The sequence below is a fragment of the Pieris napi genome, chromosome 24, assembly GCF_905475465.1.
Source record: "Pieris napi chromosome 24, ilPieNapi1.2, whole genome shotgun sequence".
Lineage (NCBI taxonomy): Eukaryota > Metazoa > Arthropoda > Insecta > Lepidoptera > Pieridae > Pieris > Pieris napi.
Genome location: NC_062257.1, coordinates 2777293 through 2794652, shown reverse-complemented (window position 1 = coordinate 2794652; position 17360 = coordinate 2777293). Strand labels below are relative to the sequence as shown.

At 33.0% G+C, this 17360-nt stretch overlaps 1 protein-coding gene across 1 annotated transcript; it reads right to left on the bottom strand.

The window, feature by feature from the left end:
* Positions 1-2467: 2467 nt before the first annotated feature.
* Positions 2468-15905, bottom strand: LOC125061743 (succinate--CoA ligase [ADP-forming] subunit beta, mitochondrial). Its single transcript, XM_047667326.1, has 10 exons — positions 15770-15905; positions 15174-15368; positions 15034-15104; positions 14803-14965; positions 14415-14555; positions 13740-13866; positions 11917-12060; positions 10329-10456; positions 5073-5225; positions 2468-2890 (listed from the first exon to the last, which is right to left on the bottom strand). Exons 1-10 carry the CDS (start codon positions 15833-15835, stop codon positions 2717-2719), a joined length of 1362 nt encoding a protein of 453 aa, XP_047523282.1. The 5' UTR covers positions 15836-15905; the 3' UTR covers positions 2468-2716.
* Between the last annotated feature and the right edge of the window lie 1455 nt (positions 15906-17360).

Sequence of the window (17360 nt, the reverse complement as noted above, 5' to 3'; positions counted from 1 at the left end):
GTATAAGCGATTGATATAATTATATATATGTATATATAATATGTGATTGAACTTAGGCGAATGCTACACGCTCGATATTTATCGTGATATTTATCTTGTATTTTTTTAGTATACTACACACTCGATACGAATCGCGTCAGTACGACGGTAAATTTCATTGAGTACACTCGTACGTTTCGTATTATAATAATGAGTAACAATATTAAGAAAGCTTGCGTTGCTATTATATTAGCGATAGCATTGAAAAAACGTATAAAGCGAAAGAAATGGGCGAAACATTGGTTTCAAGATAGAGAAAAATATACACATCTGAATTTATTAAATCAAATTCGGGAATACCAAGAAATGGACGACTATGAAAATTATTTTCGCATGCCCGATGCTCGCTTTGAACATCTGCTGGAATTGATTACACTATATTTGATTTAAAAAATGCACTAATGAGAAAGGCTATTACTGTGAGGGAAAAGCTAGCTCTTACTTTACATTATCTATCAACAGGGAAATTTTATTTATACAGGCTTTTCATTTTTATTCAAAAATTTCAGCATATGAAATACCCAAGACTTTGGATTGTATACATTTTCAGCTGCAGCACCCGATCGCTTCGAATCTGTTATTTTTTTAAATTCTTTTCTATAGTTCGATTTTAATGAATTGATCTTGGCAATCACGTCTTTAGCTGTCGCGCCTGGTTTAATTTTCTTAAAAATTTGAAGCAGCTGCTCATACGCATTCACCCTTTTCACTTTATTAATTATTAGTAGTGTTTCTAATACAAGTATAAATTCTTTCAAGTGTTTTTGGTCGTTTGTTTGAAGTGCGGCGGGCGCCGACTCAATATGCGCGTCCTCTTCCATCGCTGGCAGAATTAATTGTGACGCGATAAATATCGAGCAGAGACTAGACGCTCGATATTTATCGACGATAATTGATACGGATCGTGGATTTTTAGATTTCTAGAAATCCAGCGATCCGTATCACGGATCGTGATACGCATGTACTACACATCGTAATTTTGGATCACGATCCAAATATCACGATAAATATCGAGCGTGTAGCATTCGCCTTACGATTGTACCACCTTACACATTTTTGTACCATATTCTTGCAATACATTTTTATTATTATTACTAATTTTACACTTTCGTGGATGGTGACATAAAAATGGTTCAGAAACGATTATCTAATCACTACACTAGGGTGATAATAAAATACGAAAATTCAAGTTATACTTTAATTACATGATTACATCATTCAAGAAATAAATATCACTTAATCTTATTGTACTTTAAATTAATGATATCTACAAAGGAACATGTAATAATAATACTTATTGCTGTTACACGTAATGTCAAAAAACAACACAATTTATACTCAGAGTCGTCACTTTAATTATAGATTCTAAAAGACGGCGTAATGCCCGAAAGTTAATAGGGTCGTTCAAGTACTTAACACATACTACCCACATTTTTTTTTTTTGACAATTCACACCAATTAACCTAGTCCCATGCTAAGCTGGTGAAGCATGTGTTATGGGTACTAGGCAACGGATATACATACATATATAGATAGATATACATATAAATACATATTTAAACACCCAAGACCTAAGCACAACACCAAATGCTCATCACATCGATGTTTGTCTCAGCCGGTGATCGAACCCGGGACCCATGGATTCGCAGTCAGGGGTACTAACCACTAGACCAATCAGCCGTCAACTTGTCTATAAATAGTACTTTTATGTACTATTATTATTGAGAGCTTTGCTTACTTTTGCTGACAAGAGGAAGGGGGGGATATACTTGAACGGACCCAAAACGGCGATCCTTCTAAAGTTTGACTTAATTACCAACTCTGAGTACGGCTGACTAAACTTAATGAAAAATAAATAACATGTAAACTACTGAGTTTCAAGAGTACAACACTGACGAAGCATAATTGTAACGTCGGCAAATTTCTTGACATTGATCGATGACATGTATAGAACAGATTACAAATATAACGTAGATGTCAACTGACGTCTATCGTTGCCATGACAACCAGCGTAGACAATATTTTTTGGAAAATGACTTAGTTTTATTAAATTAATTTTCTGTTTAAATGTTCAAGATATTTGCCCGATAATTTTTAATCTACTCGTTTCGAAATAAGTGAATACCAAAATTATTCCGACTTGGCTGTATCAAGATTTATATAACATTTCATTAATAAACTCTATAAAAACTAACGAATTTTATAACAAAAACAGAAAATATAAATTTTAATCATTCAAATTCAGCTCTATTCAGTATTCAAACAAAAATTTAGTTGAAATGAATACGGCCTGTTGTATTTATTTCTAGAGTGATAAGATTCGTTTGATAAATTTGAGAAATATATATAAATACTAATTAATATTAGAAAATATTTGTGAAAAAACTGTGCTCATCAACCTTCCTAAGTGCTTCAATACAACTGAGGTTACTATCTGTATGTATTATTAATAATGCCAAAGAAGTATAACTTCTTACGCGCGTACATAAGTACACGCACTTTTTTTTGGGTGATGAGTGTTTCTTTTGTAAATGTTAACTTAAGGCAAAAAGATGCAAGCGCAACTTTATTAATACTTTATCATTGTAGAGCAACAGATCCATATGATACATATTATAGTCACTAAGCACAGGCGGTCATTTCGAAATGGATACAGCCAAGTTTAAATACGCGAAATCTACATCATATATTTAGGTATTTGGAGTCGGACCTCAACTCCGGCCTTCTTGGCTAATGCCACAATCTCCGAGAGCTGTACGACCAGTTGGGCCGCCTCGTCCAGATCGTCGCGTGGCACTATACGTAGCCCGGATTCGGCTATCAACTTACGGGCTTCGGTGACTTTAGTGCCCTGGAATATTAGTATTACATTAGCCTCTTTCTTCAAAAAATCCTAAAGGGAGCCTTCAAGTATTACGTAACGCAATTTTTGGAGATTATTGACCCCCCCCCCCATGTAACTCGCCGTAACGTTTTTCAGTACCCAAGTATAGTAAAACGTTTCTTGACCACCTAGTGACTCTTTAGTTACTATTAAGGCCGATTTACATTATCTTAATGTTTAGGAGAGTGCTTTAGTACAACTTGAAAGGCAAGTTCTTTAGCGTAGCGTTTACTAAAGCAAGTAGCGTTTACATGTTTCAACTAAAGTACTATCCTAAAGCACTCTCCTAAACACTAAGATAATGTAAATCGGCCTTTATGTGGTGTAAGTCAAAAATAATATTAACAATAACGCGTAATTTAATCCCCGCCCCGCATCGTAACGTTTTACAAAAGGAAAAAAAAATACGTTACGTAATACTTGAACGCTCCCAAAGTATATTTTATTGTCTACGACGTTTTTATATTCTATGGCACAGACCATAAAGTTAAAATGCACTTGAATCTTGACAGATGACAGATTAAAGCGCGGCGCAGTGAATTAGCGCAATTCGGTTATGACGCACTCTAGACATGAAATTGCATTAAATTACACAATAATATCATAAATGTCTATATATTAAAGAGTCCTCGTTGAGTGTCCATGGGCGTATCACTATCGCATCAGATGAGCCATCTGCCCATTTGCACTCTGTTCTATAACAAAAACTTCCACTGGTATATTTAGATCTGGCAACACAATATTATTACAATCATTTCTTAATAGAGAAGTTACGTACATGACGTAATGTCTCTATTAAATTTCTAAAAGTATAGCGTTTTGACATACAACATTCTATACATATATATACTTTGGTTTTTAATTCCGTAGAATTCTGACAGCTATCATTGTTTGACATGACAATTTTCAATTTCAATACGAATCTATACATACATTTTATTTGTTAGTGAATGTATCCATTTTATTGAAAGAGGTTTTACGGTGATTGATAATTACGTCATCACAAACAGTAAAAACGCACAAGTAAAGATAACATTTTAATTTTTTTTAAAGGTTTGCTAAACCTGCAATTAAAAGGCAGTGACACCAGCTAAAGAATAAAATAAAGTAATTAAAGTTAATTCGATAAATAGTTCGTGATATTGAAATATGTTATTTTTGTATTAGGTCACTTGAGTATGTAAATATTTAGATTTACCTTTTTGGAGGTAAAACATAGAAAATACGTAGCAATTTATTTTTTATTGCCCTCAAATGAGTCAGATTTGTCCCTTTTTCGGTGGAGAACTTTTTTAGTAGCAACCCTAATGAAATGTCAGAATTCTACGAAATGAAAAACCAGAGTATAGTGTTTTGACATATAGGTATGTTATCTAAAGCTGGCGGCTTCAACACATTTACACTTTGTGCTTGTGTAGTGTCTGTGAATAAGCGCGAGACGTGATATCAAACTGAAGTACAATCACAAATACATCATGAAAAGACTATCCGTCTCTCTCGCGCTCGGTCAAGCTTATGAGTATAAAAGAGACAGTTATTGTTTTTCTTTTGCTACTGTTTATGTTGATCTTTACTGTATTAAATTATTATTATTTTATACATGTTGACCTTTTTTCAAACATTACCAGGGCAATCTCGTGAAATGGTGCACAATGTTTTTAATTATTTTAAGCATCTTAATAATAACAGTTTAATGTAAAAATGTTATATTTAATTTGACATCAGATGCGACTGGGGTTTCTAAGAGGAGTATTGAAAGAATAGTTAGTGAAGTAAAAGTGAAGTGTGTTGAGCTAGATGGAGCTTATGTCGAAAAATGAAAAATTATTTACACAAACTACTCTTATACGTTCTTGGTCGGGCTTAGAACTTTTGGATCCACCCTCGTATGCACATAATATTTATATGTATTTGACACATTTTTATTTATTTACAACCCACCCAACCTTACTAAAACCAGAGTAGACTAAAATGTAAAGCTTGGCAAAAAAGTAATATTTTTAAACATACTGTATAGTGAAATTGCATTAGTGTGAGTACTGTGAACGCGCCAGCTTTCGATAACCGACCTATACAACATTCTATATATATAGATAGCGTTTTGACATTTCTTTATACTAAGTGTTATAATGTCTTAGCGATATATTACCTGTAGACGAACGATGACCGGAATCTGAATGTCCAGGTTCTTGGCCGCGTTAATGATACCCTCAGCGATGACGTCACACCGCATAATACCTCCAAAGATGTTCACCAAAATGGCCGACACGTTCGGATCAGACAGGATGATTTTGAACGCTTCCTGAAATAATTGTTTCATAATAGACTATTAGGGGCCATCCATAAAGTACGTCACACGAATTTTAGGACTTTTGAACCCCTCTCCCGTCCTTGTCACAGGTTGTCACATTTTTATAAACCCCCCCCCCCCCCTCCTGAATTGACGTCACACATTTTTTAACTTTATCTTTAAATCCTTACCATTCAAAATTCTCGTGAATTTGAGTGTCTCACTTGCATTACAACGCCGCTCTAGAAGTTAAATGACGTTGCATGAGAGATTATCGCATAGCGAGAATGCTAAATTATTAATAAATATAGATCAAGTTCGTAAATTTTTAATTCACATCCAAACTGCGTTTTATTATTTTAAATTTTAACATGTGACGTCACAAAAGTATTGGCCCCCCATGCCCCTTGTCACACGATGTCACACTTCGGTGATACCCTCCCTCCCCATTAACGTGTGACGTACTTTATGGATGGCCCCTTATTATGTAGATAAACACACACAACTCAAATGCAAAAAAAATCGACACAACAACTTCGAAATACATATGCTTTGTAGAATCGAATTTGTATATTAATTCAACTTAAGTTTTCTAGAATATATTTTTCACATATTAAAACGAATTTCATATTATTGAAGTAAACTCTACACTAAATAAAATTTATAAATGTATTCATACATTTCCCGTGTACAGTACAAAAACAATAGATTAGAAAACCCGCACATTAATTTTGGATTTTATTGCTATTATTTCGGGGAATTCCACGTAAGATGTCACTATATTTAACTTAGAAATATTTAATCGAGTTATCTATCTATATATATATAAAAGAAAGTCGTGTTTGTTACAACACTTATAACTCGAGAACGGCTGGACCGATTGCCATGGTTTTTGATTTGTTGGATTTGTTTCCGTCCCGAATAGCAGAATAAGCAACAAAATATCGGATTAGTTATCGAATAACAATAAATTAATTAATTAATTTTACGAATGCAAAAACCATATGGTGCCATCTGTTGACAAAACTACGCACCATTTTACGTCGAATTCGTGTCAGTTCAAGAAATTCTTACACGAAGTTAGCCAGGTCAGCTAGTAGAGTATAAATATGTATTATCAATACATCGTAGGGAAATAACATTGTGTTCGAGTTACAAAGTCTAAATTATTCGAGATTTAGGGGTTCAGCGGAAGGGAATGGCAATTTTCTTTCACTTACTGAGGATTTCGACTTAACGAAATTCGAGTTATAGAGATTCCACTGTATATATTTATTCCTATATATTCATGGGGTGGGGGGGCATCTCGCCCCCCTACGCTCTTGTTGCAGTGAGCGACGTATTTTACTATTCTATTACAGAAATCTTCCAGTTGCAATAAAAATTTACGCTCATCATTTCCTAACGCGCTAAAAGAAGTATAACTTTAATAACTTAATACGTATCATGGCATGACTCTGAAGTGCCAAAAACTAACACAGACCGCGCACACTTATACAACTCTCAGCTTTACTCTCAAATACCATACACATCCATTCACACACTCACACGTTCACACACACTAAATGTCATATAAGACTTGTGTTTGATTAGTGTAACTGTTTTAAACATGTGCCACCGAATAATTGTTATCTAATTACCCATAACACTGGGACTCTCTGTGGGGAGTAGCGATAGGTGAATTTTATCACAACCTATTTGTCATGAATGTTTTTATTACTACAGTAGAACCTCGATAACGTAAACCTCGGTAACATAAAAACCTCTGTTACTTCAAAAAATACTATGTTCCCTTCCCATCAGAGCCCAAAACCTCTATAACTTAAAATACGCAACCTCTATAACGTAAATAAATAATCTCTGTATAGGCCCTCAGTAACTAAAAGAAATGTTTCCACAACCTCTATAACATAAAATTGTTTGTGAATGAGTCATTTTATAAGAGTGTCAAAAAAAATGGTTTCGGTATTTATTGCTTGCACGTGTTTACTAATGTATTGTTAACGTAAACAATACATTACCTATTGTTTGCTTTATCTAAATTCTTCAAAGCTTTGCGGCGGTTAGCTTTGTGACAACGACTTACTTGCATCATAAGTTAATGTGTTAATGTATTCTCCTCTCTATTTGTCATTGAAAATCAAATCGATTTAGAAACAGTGAATTTTTTAAAACAAAAGAAAATCACAGATTTTTTTAAGTAGACTAAACCTTTAGTTGTTGTTTTATTTTTATGTAATGTAAGTAATGTGAATAAATATGATTACATATTTAATTTTCCATCCTTCTGATGCATTCAAGTAAAAATGGGAGGAAGGGTACATAGAAACATGTACATACCTCTATATTAACCTTTACCTGACATAGAACCTTGATAACTTAAAACCTCTATAATATAAAATATTTTGTGTTTCCCTTGGACTTTATCTTATCGAGGTTCTACTGTATTATTGAAGTGAAACTTCTTTATCGGGGTTGGAAAAAAAATTAGTGTAACATTTTTTCGTTACGCGTCACATTTTTCCGTTACGCGCCATCTTTTTGAAGTGAAACTTCTTTATCGACGTATGGGAGAAATTTTGTAGCAAATCGTCACGTTTTTCGGTTACGCGCGATGTTGCTTTTTGAAGTCAAACTTCTTTATCGGCGTTGGAAAAAAAATTACCGTCACATTTTTCGGTTATGCGCCATCTTTTTCTTGTCCGTACCACGGTTGATCCGAAGAGATTCGAAGCCATTAATAACAAAAATATATAATAACGATAACAATGATAGTAATAATTCTATTACAATTAATGAAATTCTATAATAATCTTCGTAGTAATAAGGTAAAATGAAATATTTGTATTCATGTCTATGATAATAAAAGCCTTTTGTTAAACTTTATCTAATTTAACCAATTTCTGTAAAGTTGCATATAGTAGATCATTTTTCGAAAAATAAGATCATAAAGAAGTTTCACTTCTTACGTGTGTACACCTAGTACACGCACATTTTTTATGATTCTTGCCACTCTAGATAGATCTAGTATAGGATGAAGGAAGAGAGGGTCATAGTAGAAAGTGACTTGAGAAGATCTTAAATTGATGGTTTTTTATTTCTTTAATTGCTTGTCACCATATCTAAGTCACTAATGTAAGGGGCCATCCATAAAGTACGTCACACGAATTTTAGGACTTTTGAACCCCTCCCCCCGTCCTTGTTACAGGTTGTCACATTTTTATAACCCCCCTCCTGATGTGACGTCACACATTTTTTAAATTTATGTATGTATTTAAAAATAATCGTTGTAATAACAACTTTAAACAATTCGCGTAAGGTTGATTTTGCAATAATATATGCATGTAACTTATAGAAAGAGACAGAAATAGTGTTTCGGGACACTTTCGAGCGTTACTTTTATTCGAGACTGTGCATCTTGGGTTTTTTGTATATCAATGGTTTTAGTATTTAAAATTTTAACATGTGACGTCACAAAAGTTTTGACCCCCCCATGCCCCTTGTCACACGATGTCACACTTCGGTGATACCCTCCCTCCCCATTAACGTGTGACGTACTTTATGGATGGCCCCTAACCGTGTGCCGTGGGATGGCAGGCTTTTGTAAAAAAAAGTACCAGATTAAAATGTACATACATTTTAGTACAGGCAGTTTGTCAGGAACTTGTTTTAAAAAGGCCAGCAACGCACTTGCAAGACTCCACGGGCTTCAGTGCCCAAATTGCCCCGTTTTATGAAAAAACTCAAGAAAACATTTTGTTTATTCTAAATTATTAATCTGTTGTAATCTGACATTTTTAAATAGTTTTTTAAAATCTCTTAGAGTTATACAAACAGGAAATGGAGTTTGTACGATAACGCTTTATTAAGACATTTGATTGCAATTAATCTTCGAGCAAAGTTCAAAAGCGTGGTTCAAAGAACTGAGATACCGTTTGGCGTGTTTTATCATATTACTATGAAAGATATAAAACTTGGTGCAAATTCTGGTTTCCGATTTTTAATACAGTAACAATGCAATACATTCTTCTTGAAAGAAAAATAAATAGAACAAAGATAAAAAATAAAAAAATAACTTGTTTTTAAAAATAGAAGGCATTTGTTTGGGTCATGTGTTTTTCAAGTTTATAAAATTCTTCCAAAGGGTGCTCAATAAATAGTAATAATGCAATATATTCTTCTTGGCACAAAAATCAATACTGGCAGGCATACCCCAGATCATTGATAAAAAATTAAAAAAAATGTTTTTAAAAATAGAAGGCAATGCTTTTCATAATATGTGTTCTACAAAATGTATAAAATTGGTCAGAGGGTTGTTCAATAAATAGTAATAATGCAATAGAATAACGCAGACCATAGATATTAATTAGTGTTTAAAAATGGAAGTAATTGGTTTGCGTCGTATGTGTTCTTTAAAATGTAGTTGGCGCGGTTACAAAATAACTCCGTATTTATTAAAATTCGTTTATAAATAAATAATAGTTAAAAAAAACTAAAAAACACGCTTTTAAAGCACATCAAACTAAAAAGTGTTGGGCGCTCTGTGCCATATTTTTCGTCTATCGAGCAACCCACGCTTTTTCACAATAATACCAGTATTTTTGTTCATTACCATTTTCAGACTAAATTAGGAATTATTTTTTACTATTATTTATTTTCTATTTTTTAGTTAAATTTTTTTTATTTTTTTTCATTTTTTTTCGGATTATTGCATTGTCATCGATCTTTGACAGGTGCGCAAAGTTTGAATTAAATCTGTCCGTTAAAAGTGGGTCAAAATCGAGTCCGAAGGAGTCGGTTACATGTGAAGCTATAAAGCGTGTAAAAACATATATTTCTTCGACAATTTAAATTCTTAACTAAAATAATATTGATAAAATCCTTAATTCCCCACCAATATTTGTACTAAATCGATTTTTAGTAACAATAAACCTTCTTGCTAATAAAAAAACAGCTAGCCCAGACTAAGCTTTCAATCTCAGGAACTATTTCACCGATTTTGAAAATTCTCTTAGAAAGCCAGGTTATTCTTGAGTTTCATTTATTTCAAGGCTTTTACAAATCGGTACGCTCTCTTCTTGAAGGACCCTAACAACCCTTAACAAATCTACTTACCGTCACAGCCTGCGCAGTAGCACCACCACCAACGTCAAGGAAGTTAGCTGGATCACCTCCGTACAGTTTGATGATGTCCATCGTGGCCATCGCGAGACCGGCACCGTTCACCATACAACCAATGTTACCTGTATGAATTATAATTGCAAACCATAATTATATGATAAAAACTATTAGTATTGGCTAAGGAACAAAGTAGCTATGGGTGAGATCAAGTATTACGTTACGAATTTTGGCGGTGGGTCCAATATAACATTTGAAACAAACAGTAACATTCAATCATTAACAAAAAAAAAGGGTGCGTGTACTTATGTAAGCGCGTAAGTTATACTTCTTTGGCATTATTAAAAATAGTTTTTGATTGCATGCAAATAATTAATTACAATTAAATAATCAAAGACTGGAAAAGGAGTCATTATAGTTAATAAAGTTTAGTTTACATTTAAAAAAGGGTGCGTGTACTTATGTACGCGCGTAAGAAGTAATACTTCTTTGGCATTATTAAAAATAGTTTTTGATTGCATGCAAATAATTAATTACAATTAAATAATCAAAGACTGTAAAAGGAGTCATTATAGTCAATAAGGTTCAGTTTACATTTGAAAAATTAAATAAATAAATATCTATTATTATTCTCTTACATTAAGTGTAACATAAATTCTATTATTATTCGTACGTTGTTTTTAAATTATGTCCAATGCCGTAGCATCTTCCGTGGGCAACTTCATTCTGTTAATTTTGTGTCACGGTGCGCGCGCATCGTAAAATTTCACTCTCATCAATTTATCATAACGCGCCTAAAGAAGTATAACTTCAAAAAGTACATATATGAGTAGGCAACAAAATTTAAAGTTTCTAAAAAAAGGAAAAATCTAATCAAAACGGTGAACTAGATTCCTACAGAAATAGAGTTGTATGGGCGTATGTGTGTGTCTGTGTGAGTATGACTGTGTGTCTGTGTGTACCATGAAATGTGGAAATTATTTAATTTCATCTTGCAGATTTTCAGTATGGTTATAGTTCAAAGTAGGTAAAAATTTGTAGACTATTTGCGTTATACACATTTTTTTAAGAGGTTTAAAAGGTAACTAAGCATTCCGTAGCGACTTTCTGGTACTCAACGCCACATATTTGATACTTTTAGGTAAAAATATCAATTGGTGGTCAAATTTAAATCAGTTCATCCATAAATTTTTGAACTGGAGCAAATAAAACCCAAGGATTAGGATCATTTAAATAATCGTCAAATTTATAAAAAGCTTTATTGATTAATTTAAGTTTAATGAGAGTAAATTTAGTGACATATATATATATTTTTTTAATTCACACCAATTGACCTAGTCCCATGCTAAGCTGGTGAAGCTTGTGTTATGGGTACTAGGCAACGGATATACATACATATTATAGATAGATAGACATATAAATACATATTTAAACACCCAAGACCTAAGCACAACACCAAATGCTCATCACATCGATGTTCGTCTCAGCCGGAGATCGAACACGGGACCCATGGATTCGCAGTCAGGAGTACTAACCACTAGACCAATGAGTCGTCAATATATGAAATATAGGTTATTAAACTCACCATCAAGGGCAATGTAGTTCAAATCGAATTTGGCGGCTTCGATCTCCTTGGCATCCTCTTGCGTCGTGTCCCTCAATTTAAACAAATCCTTTTGTCTGAACTCAGCGTTGTCGTCGAACCGGAATTTGGCATCCAAGCAAAAGACTAAAAATATTCATTTAAAAAATAAATAATTAATAGTTAAAAAAAACTAAAAAACACGTTTAGAGCTTTATGCTCGATAGACGAAAAATATGGCACAGAGCGCCCCACACTTTTTCACAATAATACCAGTATTTTTTGCTAATTACCATTTTCAGCCTAAATTAGAAATTATTTTTCACTTTTTAGTTTGATGTGCTTTAAAGGCGTGTTTTTTATTTTTTTTAACTATTATTTATTTTTTAGTTAATTTTTTTTTATTTTTTTTTTTCGGATGATTGCATTGTCATCGATCTTTGACAGGTGCGCAAAATTTGAATAAAATCTGTCCGTTAAAAGTGGGTCAAAATCGAGTCCGAAGGAGTCGGTTACATACATACATACAGGTGAAGCTAATATAAAGCGTGTAAAAAAGTGCGTGCGTACAAAATACAAATGTCAGAAGTGAAACTTCTTTGTAAATTAATTACTACTAAGGTAAAAGCCCCAATAGATGATCATGTACCAGTATATGATCACTCCATGTATTTGTATATCTAAATTAACACTGTTTACACACTGTATACATGCTAATGATAAGATAAATATATAAAAAATCTGCGTTTACTGCACAAGACGTTATGCGACAGAATTTCCATCTAAAGTTCTAATATGTAGCCCTAATATTACGAATTTTTGACGGTAATTGATTAAACAATTGCACACCCTCATACTCAATAGAATACTTCAAATAATTTGTACGCCGCTTCGGCAAGATAAGCAACTAGCTCGACGAGTATTGCGTATAGTTTTTTTTGACGTGATAACGTCTTTAAAATCGTTTTAGTCGGGTGACATGTTCAGAAACTTGTGTCACACCAAAACCTCACGAGCGCGATCGCAGGTATAACGAGAGAGAGACGGACCGATCTCCCGTCTCATCTCGAGCGCTGCCAGTCATTCCGTGAAACTTGTCACGCGGAATCCTCACGAGCGGAGGCTGGCATAGCGTTCGAGTGAGTGGACCGATCTTCCGTCTCTCTCACTCTAGCGGCATACAAACGAATGGAGATTTGTTATCTTCATTAATTCCTTACTTCCCAAAAACTTATATCACCAATAAGACGTTATCACGTAAACATCTCGATCGTAAACCTTCTTTACAAACAACCAATATTTTTTTTTTTAAGTGAAACTTCTTTAGAATCGTTGTGATTTCAAACCGGATGCAACGGAAAAAGCGACAGTAAAAAGAGACAGACGCATAAATTCGTAGGATTTAGCGTGGGAGAGAATGAGATGGGAAGAATTGTGCAGTGTATAAACTTTAAATTGGCGTGTATTTGATCATTTTCTGAATTAAAAAAACATAGATGTGCAAAAAATTAAATAAGTAATAATCATCGAATTTCAAACTTCCATTATTTTAGTTTTTATCAAATTAAAGATTGATATTAAACTTATAAATGAAAATTTAACATAGTCCTACATTTAGTTAGTGAAAAAAGTATAAATTACATATTATTCATTATAAAAACTTTGTTTTTGATGGTTTCACTTCTACCACGTGTGAATTGCACACATGAGTTTTTTTTATTAAGATACAGGTGCTATAAATATATAGTTGTTTAATCGTCACAATTTTAGTTTCTTGGTATTATTAGTCTGTATTAAAAAAAATTATCAGTCAAAGTAATGCTTACATTTTCCTGAAATAGCGTCCTCCGCATAGGGATTCACCTCAATGAGAAGGGCGTCTTTCTTCAGAAACAGTTCGTATAGTTTCTTAATCATATCTGCAGCATCGGCAGAGTGTTCTTGTAGACCAATCTAAAAAAGGAGTAATTTCAATGATTTGGACTGAATTTATAATATAAGTAATACAATATGTTAAGTACATTTTAATGGATATTTTTTTTTATTAATTCGGTGTTCAGAACAGATGAAAGTGTATTTATACCTATGAAAATAGTACAAAATCCATTGGGGCACTAGTTTTCAGTCCCAGCATATGTTTACCACAAATTATAAAACTATAATAAACTAGCTGACCGGCCAAACGTCGTTTTGCCATGTATATCATTTATAATAAAAAAATAGGGGTTGATCATAGAGGGGTGAAAGTTAGGGGTTGTATGTATTTTTTAATGCTGTATCATAAAAAAATAGAAATTAAAAATTTTGTCTAAAAAATAAATTAAAAAATTTAGGGGTGGACTACCCCTAACATTTAGGGGGATGAAAAATAGATGTTGGCCGATTCTCATAGATACCGGATAAGCACAAAAAATTTCATCAAAATCGGTCAAGCCGTTTCGGAGGAGTATGGCAACGAAAACTGTGACACGAGAATTTTATATATTAGATATAGCACTTACCTTTTCAATAACACGGCAAACTTGGTCATCAGTTATGCCTTTAACAATATCTATGGGCTCATATGTGATAGCCTCGGGATTTTCCGCAGCTACATCTTCAATGTTAACACCACCTTGTGAGGAAGCAATAATCACTGGACCCTGTAAATGGTTATTATTATATGGATATATGTCTCTTACATCTACGATTTCTCTAAATATTTCCTTCCTCTTTGAGACTATGAATAATATAACACACATATGACATGGAAATCATTTTACTGCTTATTTTTGCTTTGCTTTTGCATTTAAAAAACTTTAAAGTCCTCTGAACCTTCTCAATCATAGTCATTGAATAAAATATGTTCATTATTGATTGATGTTTTTCTTATAATACTATCAAACTTACGTTAAAACTCCGTTCCATCATTACAGCAACATAATACTCTCTGCGGGGAAACTTTCTCTCTGTAACCATCACCATGTTGCAAATACGTCCTGCAGCTCCAGTTTGCTTAGTGACCAAGTATTGTTTTAACATTTTGCCTACAATATCTCCAGCCTTTTCAGGTCTAAAATGTTACAAAAATATAGGATATTTCTACAAATAATTGTTAATTGAATAACTATTTGCACTTACGTATCCACCATTCTGACACCGCCTTTAAGGCCATTTTTAAATGAACCCTTACCTCTGCCACCAGCAAGAACCTAAAAACTTTTTGAATTGAGTATTCTTCATTCAACACAAATAAACTGTGGCAGTTGTTTAATTGTTACCTGAGCTTTTAAAACAATATCTTTGGTATTAAGTTCAGTGGCAAACTTGACTGCCTCGTCCTGTGTCTTAGCAATATTGAACTTGGGAACTGGGATACCATTATCGCGGAGTAATGTATAGCTGACATATTCATGAACATTTAAGTTACGAACTTGTTGTTTGTTTGGAACTTTATTTGAAGATGCTGCCAATAACTAAAAAAGTAAATAGATAATCATTAAATTTTTATATGGGCGTTATGAGAATTTTTTAAGTATGAGTGAACGCACGCATGATTTTTTAAATATATTTTGTATAACAGTCTAATAGACTATATAAACATATGTATAAGATGACGTAAGGACTACAAGGTATAATTCTGACAAGGTCGAGTATATAAATATTACATAAACTGCATATCATTTTATTTACACAAAGAGAAGTTACTTTAGTAAGAGTACTCTGAAAATATTATTGGTTCATTTAATTTAGTAAATCATTAAGAGATAGGGTATAAAATTAATGGTCAATAAAAAAATCCAGTAGTAAATTGGGATTTAGGATATTTAAATTTGGTATAGAAGGGTATATCAAAATTTATAGAAAAACTTCGTACCTTGGTTCCATTTTTGAGCAAAACAGTTTCAGCAAAATTTAAAGAACGAGGAAGTAAAGTCGCCATTTTCCCGTGCTAAAACTCTAAAATCTGAAAAGTTGTGGCAGCGGGCAGCGGCCAGCGAACTGACAGAACATGACAGACTATTTGACAATGCACATTTCTGTTTTTTTTTCTAAATAATTTATTATAATTAATCTCACGACTCACAGTTTATACCCTGAAAGGTACGTCTATGGTCCGTACTAAAATAATCAAATTTTGTGAATGTAGTATGAACAAACAATCGTCAATCAGCCATTATTTAATTGATAAAGGCGCCAGAATTACTTGAGCAATGCCTTTATATTGTTAACGGTAGCATTTACAGCGCAACTTAACTAATCAGTGATTCATTCACAGGACACCTTGCATTAATTAGTATAAGTGCGTTTTCCAATTACAGAGCATTATGCGACTCAGTGCCGCACAATGCCGCATAATTCTGAAGCTTAATTGGAACGTGAATTAGTTTTCAAATGCATCAGCAGAGTGCGCTAAGTCAGTGTTGTAAAAAAAATGTTACGAATTGAGTTAGCAACCTCATTAATGTATAAATAATGTGGTAAACAATAATCATTGGTTGAAAATTTTTACGCTTATTTTAATCATCAAATTATTTCATTAACATTTTTTTTATTGAAATAATAGAAAACCTTTAAAGAATATAAGGTTTTAACAAGCTAAATTAACAGTAAAATATTTAGTTTCATGTAAGAAGTTTACATCATTTACGTTTTGAGTAATATTTTTTAATGATTTCTAAAAAAATTATTAAAAAAAATTGGAATTTTTTCTAAAGTATAATCCTGTAAAATAAATTTGTTTACAGATCCGAATTTTAAAATAAAATTGTATTCATATTTTAAATGTGGAATATAAAAAAGTATCTATTTATCATCCATACTAATATTTATTTTTTTTTGCAGTTTGAAATAACTTTAATTATTTTCAAAATCTACGACGAAACGAAAGCCTTACAAATTTTTCAACAATAAATAATATTTACTAACGAAAATTTCAATAAATGCCAACTTAAAGAAAAATACTGGTCAATTTTCTGTCACTGTGTTGGTATTGTTTGAGAGAAGCACGCGAGAGCATTCGTTTTGAGAGTGCTCAATTGTGTAAAGCGTTGCTGTAGTTGGAACACTCGACGTTGAGCATTATGCCGCAAAATGCGCTCTAGTGCTGTAATTGGAAAACGCACTAAGTTTCTGTCATAGGCGTTTTAGAAAATTAAAAAAGATCTGTACGAAGCCGAAGTTACGTTCTGTTAGAGTCTAAAATTTAGACTGTTAAATGGTCAAATACAAAATAGTAACCTCTTACAGAAAATCAACAACACAATTAGTAAGTAAGTAAAAACGAAAATTTGTTTTTTTTTCTCTTTTTTGGTAGTGAAATTTATATTATTTATAGTATCTTAATTACGAAAGCAAGAGAGACGAACGTTCACCCAGTGTATCATTACGAGAGCAAGAGATATGGAGAACGAGATGCTATCGCTGCCAACTACGAACTAAACTGGGGGGAGAGTTCAGAGTGGAGA